General features: G+C 49.9%; 2 protein-coding genes across 2 annotated transcripts; both read right to left on the reverse strand.

Moving 5' to 3' along the window:
- Positions 1-2,519: 2,519 nt before the first annotated feature.
- CCL16 (C-C motif chemokine ligand 16) lies at positions 2,520-6,629 on the reverse strand. Its single transcript, XM_008011093.3, has 3 exons — positions 6,518-6,629; positions 3,308-3,428; positions 2,520-2,896 (listed from the first exon to the last, which is right to left on the reverse strand). Exons 1-3 carry the CDS (start codon positions 6,591-6,593, stop codon positions 2,755-2,757), a joined length of 339 nt encoding a protein of 112 aa, XP_008009284.1. The 5' UTR covers positions 6,594-6,629; the 3' UTR covers positions 2,520-2,754.
- A 1,450-nt stretch (positions 6,630-8,079) lies between these two features.
- Positions 8,080-9,283, reverse strand: CCL14 (C-C motif chemokine ligand 14). Its single transcript, XM_073005551.1, has 2 exons — positions 8,726-9,283; positions 8,080-8,275 (listed from the first exon to the last, which is right to left on the reverse strand). Exons 1-2 carry the CDS (start codon positions 9,034-9,036, stop codon positions 8,146-8,148), a joined length of 441 nt encoding a protein of 146 aa, XP_072861652.1. The 5' UTR covers positions 9,037-9,283; the 3' UTR covers positions 8,080-8,145.
- Positions 9,284-9,573: the final 290 nt, after the last annotated feature.

Genomic DNA, 9,573 nt, shown 5'->3' on the forward strand with positions numbered 1-9,573 from the left:
ATCTCACTCTGTCATCCAGGCTGGAGTGCAGTGGCACGATCTCAGCTGACTCCCCAGCTCAAGCGATCCTCCTGCCTCAGCCTCCTGAGCAGCTGGGACCATAGGCTCAGGCCACCATGCCCAGCTAATTTTTTTTTTTTTTTTTTTTTTTTTTTTTTTTTTTTTTGGTATTTTTGGTAGAAACAGGGTTTCGCTGTGTTGCCCAAGCTGGTCTGGAACTCCTGGCCTCAAGTGATCCGCCCATCTCAGACTCTGGAAGTGTTGGGATTATAGGCGTTAGCCACCTTGCCCAGCCCCGGTTATGTCTATTTTAACACACATACATCCCCCAACCCCTCCTCCAAGAACTGACCTAAACCAGTAAGTTATTCCTGAGGTGCTAAATTGCCAACATGGCCCTTTAGGAGTTTTTTTTTTTTTTTTTAATTGAGATGGAGTCTCACTCTGTTGCCTAGGCTGGAGTGTAGTGGCGTGATCTCAGCTCACTGCAACCTCTGCCTCCTGGGTTCAAGCGATTCTCGTGCCTCAGCCATCTGAGTGGTTGGGATTACAGGCGTGCACCACCATGCTAAGTTTTGTATTTTTAGTAGAGACAGGCTATGTTGTCCCGGCTGGTCTCAGACTCCTGGCCTCAAGTGATCCGCCTGCCTTGGCCTCCCAAAGGGCTGGGATTGCAAGCATGAGCCACTGCGCCTGGCCTAGACATTTTTTTAAAGGAAGGATACTGGGACATCTCATGGAACTGAAAGACCAGCTGAAGCCCCCAGCCTGGAGCTGGGGCAGAAAGTGAGGCAGTTCCAGGGACCTCGGGACAGAAGTTCGTAGACCTCTTTCCTTGGGACACTGCCAGAAACTCACTTCTGCTCTAGCAGCAACCAGACTGAGTTTCTCAGGTCCAAATTTCAAATCTCTCCAAGAGTCTGATTGGCCAGCTAGATGAGATGGCCACCTGGGTAGATGAGCTTGGGCTGAAGAGGCGGCTGTTTTTTTTTTTTTGAGATGGCGTCTCCCTCTGTCACCCAGGCTGGAGTGCAGTGGCTCCATCTCGGCTGACTGCAGGCTCCGCCTCCCGGGTCCATCCCGGGTTCATCCCGGGTTCATGCCATTCTCCTGCCTCATCCTCCGGAGTAGCTGGGACTACAGGCGCCCGCCACCACGCCCGACAAATTTTTTTGTATTTTTAGTACAGACTGGGTTTCAACGTGTTAGCCAGGATGGTCTCGATTTCCTGACCTCGTAATCCGCCCGCCTCAGCCTCCCAAAGTGTTGGGATTACAGGCGTGAGCCACTGCGCCCGGCCAAGGGAGGCCGCTCGGGTTTTAACAACATGGCCACTTGGGGGCAGCCATGAGTCGGTTTACCAGAATCCAATTCGTTGGCCCGTTTTCAGCTTGATACTTCACTGTATTTGTTTGTTTTGCTTAACCATCCGGTTTTATTACCTGGCTTTTGTTTTGTCTTCACAACAGCATTTTGGGAGAATGTTGAATGCAAAGGAGCTGAGTCAGCTGTCTGCTGTTGAGCTGGAGACAGAGGGGGAGATTGATTATAAATGGCCCCCAACCTTGACAAAAGTCTCAAGAAATGTGGAGAAGCCCCTGAAAAAAACTGAGATTAAGCTTCTTTCACCCTAGCAGAAAAAAAGCAGGAAGTTAGGAATCAAGCTGCCAAATAAGGAAGTTGTATTTATTGCATGCTTGGGTTTTGGACTAAGAGTTTACCCCTAGCCGAGTCTCATACCCTTTCTTTCCCTGTCCTGCAAAGCTTAACATGGGAGGTAGAGATTTGTGTCTCTTCTTCTTCTCGCTCACTCTTTTTTTTTTTTTTTTCTTTCTTTCCCAGTCAGGCACTCTCTGTACCCATGCCACCTGAGGAAGACAAAACATGAGAGGGTCTAGCAAAGCCTCTGCAAAAATGATTAATGTGAATATTCCCATCCTGACTTCCTATGAAAAGTTGTATTATAAAATAAAAGAATAATTGAAGAAAATACAGATCCATAAAAATCCATAAAGATGGGCAGGAAAAATTAAGAGTTCTATGGGGCTCTTAACAGGTCAAGACCCAGAGGGCAGAGATCATCTAGCAGGCTGGAAACTGGCTAGGTATCTAGAATGGCTTGTGTACTGGGGTGAAGTGAGAAATTGAAGCAGAGCAGGAGAAGGATGTGAAAGATATTTTTCTATGTATTAAGCGTGCACCGGCCGGATGTGGTGGCTCACGCCTGTAATCCCAACATTTTTGGGAGGCTGAGGCAGGTGGATTGCTTGGGCACAGGAGTTTGAGACCAGCCTGGGCAACATGGTAGAATCCCGTCTCTACCAAAAATACAAAAATTAGCCAGGTGTGATGGTGCCAGCCTGTAGTCCCAGTTACTCGGGAGGCTGGGGTGGGAGGATCACTTGAGCTTGGGAGGTGGAGGTTACAGTGAGTCAAGATCAAGTGAGCCAAGATCACACCACTGCACTGCAGCCTAGGTGACAGAGTAAGACCCTATCTCAAAAAAATAAAAATAAAAATATAAAAATAAAAGAGTGTATCTCTGCCCACATTCCTTAACTTTGGTATTTCCTCCTGAGATTGAGAAAATATTCGAAATACTCCTTTATTTTGATCATTGTTCTGTTTCTCTCAATGTGACTGGCTAGTTTCAGCCTAATAAGGCTTCTCCTGTTTTTGTAGGTTTACCCCTCTCTTCCGTAAACAAGGGCTTCCACTAAAGCCTGGTCATTACTGGGAGTTGAGGAGCTGGGCTTAGCCATTCTTTGCTGTAATAATTTTAACCGTGGCCAAGTTCCTGGAGGGCAGCAAAGGTAGGTTGGGATTCTTGATGTACTCTTGGACCCAGTCGTCACTGGGGTTGGTGCAGACTTCTCGGTTCCTTTTGGTGATGAAGCTGCAGAGGCAGAATTAGACCGTCATGGGCTGCAGACTCAGGCAGGGGTCCAGTGCACACCCCCACCTCTGGTTCACATGGAGCTCACCTTATGTTCTTTAAAGCTTCCCTGGGCCTCTCCTGGCTGGGTTCCCTCAGACAGCCTCTCTCTCTGGCCTCAGAACCTTACCATCCCTTCTCTCAGTCCCTTCTCTGCTCAGCCTAGACCCTCAAGTTTGGGTTTCATAATGGACCACATAGCTAAAAGTGGCAAAATTAGGAATTAATCCCAGGCCCGTGAGAGCCAAAGCCCAAACCCGTAGCCACTACTCCACTGCTTCTAGCATAGAGACCTGTTGGTCCCGTGTATCTCATTCCTGCCCCTGGGCTCCCTGTCCCCCTCCACAGAAATATCTACAAGGATGTGCTTACATGATTGCTGGCAGGTTACAGTTGAGGGCCTTTCTGTATCCCACCACCAGTCTCCTTGGCAACACTTTCTCATAAAACTTCAGGCAGCAGGTGGATGGGGTGTTCACCCACTCAGGAACTTCTGAAGGAATCACATTACAAGCTGAGCCAGGGAAGCAGAGGGGAGACCACCACTGCCCACCTCTGTCTCCTACCATTTATGTTTCATTGCTCTGATAGCAAAGCTGTCTGTTAGAGGAGACCAATGCTAGCTTGACAGGTAATGGAGAAAGGGCAAACGATGAATCCCTCTGGGGGACATACATTTAGAACCCTCAGCCTCTGAGCTGAGTGTCAACTACAAATGACTTGGTTATTCACACTTGCCAAGGAACCAGGAGGAAGCTGGCTCACTCTTTTGTTTATTGGTGACTTGATCTGGCAAACATGGGTTGAGCTAGTATCATATGCCGGGCTCTATGGGGGTAAAAACATGAGGAGGATACAGTCACTACCCTTAAGTAGCTTACAGAGTAGTCAGGGTTGAAAGGGAAATTGAAAAGTTAAACAAACACTACCGTAGAATGTGGTCCAGGATAGAACAGACTTTGGTATAAGGTGCTATGGGAACACAATGAGGGGCCCCTAACCCATCCTCGGTGGTTGAGGAAGAAGTCTCAAAGCAAGTGAGGCCTGTATTGATTCATCAAGGATGAGCAGGATTTAGACACACAGCTGGGTGTTGTGGCTCAGGCCTGTAATCCCAGCACTTTGGGAGGCCGAGGCAGGCGAATCATCTGAGGTCAGAAGTTTGAGACCAACCTGGCCAACATAGTGAAACCCTGTCTCTACTAACAAAACTTAGCCGGGCGTGGTGGCGCATGCCTGTAATCCCAGCTACTCGGGAGGCTGAGGCGGGAGAATCACTTAAACCCGGGAGTCAGAGGTTGCAGTGAGCCAAGATCGCACTACTGCACTCCAGCCTGGACGAAGGAGTGACTCCATCTCAAAAGGAAAAAAAAAAAGGATTTAGACACACAAAGGACTTGTAGAATCCGGAAGAAAGAAATGCAGGAAAGCTTGAAAGTAGGGGAAGCTCAGTGTGTCTTGGGAGTGCTGGGCAGTTTGGGCGACTGGCATGTAAGGTAGGAAGGAATGAATGGGCAGAGATGAAACTGGAGAGAGAGGAGGGTCTGTTCACACACCTGCTGAACTGCTGAGTAATTTGGACTCTATCTTAGGGCACTGGAGAGGCGGAGGTTATGGGGAAGGGTGAGAGAGTAGAGCTGTTAGAAACAGAAGTTAGAGCAGGAGGAAAAAGTACATGATTTAGGCTTTGGTATCAGACAGCTTGGGCTGGAATTTTGACTGACTTGAATCATGGGCAAATTTCCTAATCTCCCTAGGTTTCAGTTTCCTCATTCATTAAGTGGGGGTAAATGATACTTACTTGTATCCTAGGATCGTGGTTAGAATTCAGTGAGAAAATGATTGGAAAGCCCTTAACTCAGAGTCTGGCACACAGAAAGGCTCAATCAGTGCTTATTATAGTTAAGAGCCAACGGTAGTAATGGCCGCTCTTCTTGCCTTGGAAATGGCTCTTTCCTCCCGTCTCTTTGATGCATGCAGGCTACTGGACTTGATTGGTTATTGTTGCTGTGTTTTCTTTGAGCTGTCCTGACTACGCATCAATTGGGGATACTACACAAGAGGTCAGTCCAGAGATCTCTCCCAGCCCCCAAACCTTCAGAGTGCAAATCTTTTTGTAGCTTGACCCCTTTGCCTCTAGAGAGTGGCAAAGCTTGGAACATCTTGAGAGCACCATCTTGCTGATCCATGCTTTGGGTGGGCCATTCTGTCTTCCTTGAAGCCTGAACCCACTGCACTGGCCTGATTGACTCTCCCAAAGAGCATTGTCTCCCCCTTCCACACAGTCCCTCCATAAGTGATGCTCATATCACTGGTTCTCAAAGCAAAGTTTACGAAGACCAGGGTCATCCTGAGAGTATGTGGGCAGATTACATGGTGCACCTGACCCTTGCTCCTTTGTGTTTATACAGGCAGAGTCAGGCTGGACTACATGCCAGGGTGACCTTAAGAGAGAAAAGAGGCCAGGCGTGGTGGCTCACACCTGTAATCCTAGCACTTTGGGAGGCCGAGGCGGGCGGATCACGAGGTCAGGAGTTCAAGACCAGCTTGACCAACATGGTGAAACCCTGTCTCTGCTAAAAATACAGAAGTTAGCTGGGTGTAGTGGCGTGTGCCTGTAATCCCAGCTACTCAGGAGGCCGAGGCAGGAGAATCACTTGAACCCGGGAGGCGGAGATTGTGGTGAACCAAAATCATGCCACTGCACTCCAGCCTGGGCAACAAGAGCAAAACTCCATCACAAACAAAACAAAACAAAATAAAACAAGCAAAAAACAAAAACAAAACAAAACAAAACAAAAAAACAAGAGAGAAAAGAATGGCTGGGGCAGCCTAGGGCAGGTGGTACACAGCTTTGTCCCCCCGACCCCCGTCACCAGTTCCTCATAAGCGATGACAGAGGGAGGAGATACGGAAGGACAAAACAAACCCCATCCTCCATAGGCCGCAATTCTCCTCCTCCCCACAGCTCAAAAAACTTTCAACCCCTTTCCTCTTTTCTGCAGACGTTATTTAGTCATAGGCTGGGGGATGGAGAAGGGGACCATAGATTCCCAAACAGCCATTCCTCTGGGACTCATTTTGGTTGTCTGATAGTCCCAGCAACCTGTGCCAGCCACTTTGAGGAAGTGGTGTCTCGGTTCAGACTCCCAATTCCTGGGCTTAGACCCACATGATTGTTTGAACCTTCCTTCCTCTCGTAACTCATTCTTCCAGGGCACCTACCGCTTTTCTTTCTCATCTGCGTGCTTCCCCCTCCGTTTCATTGCATGCAATTCTTGTCGCATTTTCTGCAGCTTCCTTGGCCTCTCCTCCTGAGTGATCATTCCTGCTCACCACGCTTGGGACTCCTGAGGAAATGGTGACCCAGTTTCCTGGAACTACTTACCCCAGAAAGATCTGGACCAACCTCAGCTCTACTTACAAAGGGGAGAATTGGAGGTCAGGAGCTAGGCATGAAGGTGAGGAGAGCCCACAGGGGCTTATGAGGCCAGAGACCCAACAGCGCCCTTGGCACCACCTCCCTGCCAGCTGCTCCATCCCCTTTTCTCGTTCCTGCCCTACAGAGACAAGTGGACTCACTTGGCTGGCTGCAAGAAGCAGAAGTAATGATAAGGATGAGGATGAGGAGAGACAGGGCAGCCTCGGAGACCTTCATCCTTTCAGCGGGGCCGTACAGCCTCAGGGAGAGCCGCGTGAAGATGTCGTCTGCTGCTGGTGGTCCGCTTGCCAACTGCTCAGCTCTCTGGACCTTGACCACATCAGAGCGGGTAGAGGAGGAGAAACAACAGGCCTCAGTGTTTGCTGAAACAGAGGGCAGCGGAGGATGGGACTTGGTGCAGAGCTGAATTCAGCAGAATTTGAATTCACATGAAGGAATGTGTGTCAGCTACCTTACATGCCCTATCTGATATAATCCTTAAAATAGTGAAGTAGCGATGATGACTTCCCTGGGACTACTGAGGCTTAGAGGCTAAATAAATTGTCCAAGTCCACCTGGGTGGACAGGCAGGATGAAAAACCAGATCTATTTGATTTCACCATGTTACCTGCCACCATCTGTATGCTGGGGAAGGGGCAGGCAGGGTTGAACCACCCCAGCTTCCCCCAGGTGATCAGTCTTGGGGAGAATGAGCACAAAGCAGGATTACAGAGCCCAGACTGAGGCAAGGGTAGGGCTTAGTTGCCTCTGAGAAGGATATGCCCCCTCCCAGTCCAAGGCCACATGATTGACCTCACACTTTCATGTCACAGCTTATGCTAATACTCCAAAAAAAACCAATGTGCCTGATCCTTGGGGTCCCCATTTGTTGCTGGACCATTTGACTTATTTGTCAGTGTTTTTATTTATCTCTTTGGACCTTGGACTTTGGACCAATTTTTAGGTGTAGCCACCCCGCTGATCCCTCTTGGGTGCCCCCGTGGCCAACCATGACCAGCAGGGGACGCTCAACTCTGTGCACCTGACAACCTGCGTCCAACTAGGGCTCCAGCTTTAGCCCCTCTGGCCTGGGCTCTGGCTGGACCTGCCCCACAGCCTCCTCTCTCTTCAGGTTCCTCCGGACCCTTTTCCACCTTGAAGGCTGTTAGTAAAACAATATAGTATAATCTGGTATATGTAAGCGAAGGGGAGAGATTAGGTAAAATGTCTTCAAGAATCACTCCTATTCCAGACAGCAGTGAAGAAAGACCTTGGAAACAGCACGGAAAAAAGGACTATGGAGTTTGACTGCTATAGAGAGCCCTTTATGAAGTGTTACCTATAAAATCAAATGATGATTCTTAGCTTTTACACTTGTCATGAAGCTTAAATAAGATAATGCATACAGACTGCCTAGCAGAGTGCTTGCAGTATAGAAAGCATTAAGAAAACGGGGTCTGGTATTATTGTTGTTGAGGAGGAGACAGTCTTTACACTGCTTTTCTTTCTCACTTTCTGCTTCTCACTACCCGCATTGCAGGCTTGACCTATTTTTTTGTACCAGGCTCCAGTGAAACTTCTGCAGAGCGAGGCTTGATGCCGAAGGTGCCATACCCGGGCTGGACTCCCTTGTGTCCTCGGTGTATGACCAATGAGTAAATCCAGTAGAAAAGAATGAGGCCAGGGAAGGGCATAAGTGGTCTTTAATTCAAGGCAGGGAAGCTCCCAGAGGGTGGCTGGGGCTGAGAGTTAGGAGTGGCTGGAGGAAGGGGGCCTCGGCATCTTCTCTTTAGGTCTCTGAGCTGTGCCTTCTCCACCCTCTCTGGGTCACCCAGTTCTCCTCCATGTGCTTGATATAGTCCTGGACCCACTTGTCCCTGGGGTTGGTGCAGATGGAATGGCCCCTTTTGGTGATGAAGCTGTGGAGCAAGAGGGAGAAGGATCACAATGGAGGGGCCCAGTGACCGGAAGAGAGAGCCCATCCTCCCTGCCTCCTAAATTCCCCACCTGACCTAGACTGCTTCTCCTTTCTTCGGTAGAGGCCGCTTAGGGCCTGTCTCCTCTCTGAGACATGCTCTTCGGTCCCTAGGACCCCTAGACCCATCTAGTTTCTATGTCCCCCCGAGGAAGTGCCCTCTTGCCTTCTTCTCCCTTTTCCGTCACCTCCCCCGATCCATGGGATCAGCTTCCCCATGGCTCCTGCAGGCTCCAGCCAGAAAGCGCCCAGGTTGCCCCTCAGCTGCATCTCCCTGTGTAGTCACACCTGCGAGGTACACTGGGGGTCCCCATTCCACGACCACTCCCTGCCTCCCTCGAGGAGGCCCTGCTGGCTTCCTCTCCTCACAGTGTGATGTGTGTGTGCCACCTACACAATTCCGGGCTTGGAGCACTGGCTGTTGGTCTCATAATAATCCATAATCCGCTGACGTGGGATCTTGTGGGTAGTGTAGGTGAGGCAGCACTCTGACGGTGGTAAGGTCCCCCTGAGGAGACAGCATCGAATGTGGAGGAGGGGCCCTTTGTTAAAGGCCATGCCATTGGCTGGTCCTGCAAGCCGAGGGCATGGAAGAGGGAAGGAAGGAGGAGACAGCCCCGCAGAACTTGGAGGGGAGAGTAGGCTTTTCTCATCTTCTCTTCTTCTCCGTGGTACTCCTGGGCTCCTCTTTTCCTCCTCCCTCATCAGCAATCACCCTCCCTCCTTTTCTTCAACCCCTCTTGGAAAGACTGGCAGGTGACTTTCAACTCCGGGGTTGAAGGGCAGCACACTCAGATCTTCTCACAGCATCCCTGGGGGCCGACTGGCAGAGAAGGCTAGGGACTTGGCCAGTGTCATGCAGTCCTCATGCCTTATTTGGGAAAGATGCTCCAAATAGGAGGAATATTTGGAAGAAATCCCAATAGGGATTTGGAGACATGCCATTTGGGAATGCAGACCCACCCCTCCTAGTGCTCCACCCTGCCCATGTCCCCACTGAACCAACAAGCTGCAGAGAGAGCAGGATGCCCACAGCAAGCCCCAAGGACAATGGCCACAGAGTTAGGACACCCAAATCCTAACCTAACCTTGCCTGTGCTTCCTTTGTACTGTGGCCATGTTACTTTCCCCCTGTTCCCTCCTCTGTAAATGAGGCCCTTGGACTGGATCAGTGGTTTTTACACTGAGCTCCCTGGAGCTCTGGGGGCCTCAGGGACTATTGTGGAGGCCCCGCTGCATTTG

This window comes from Chlorocebus sabaeus, chromosome 16 (assembly GCF_047675955.1).
Source record: "Chlorocebus sabaeus isolate Y175 chromosome 16, mChlSab1.0.hap1, whole genome shotgun sequence".
Lineage (NCBI taxonomy): Eukaryota > Metazoa > Chordata > Mammalia > Primates > Cercopithecidae > Chlorocebus > Chlorocebus sabaeus.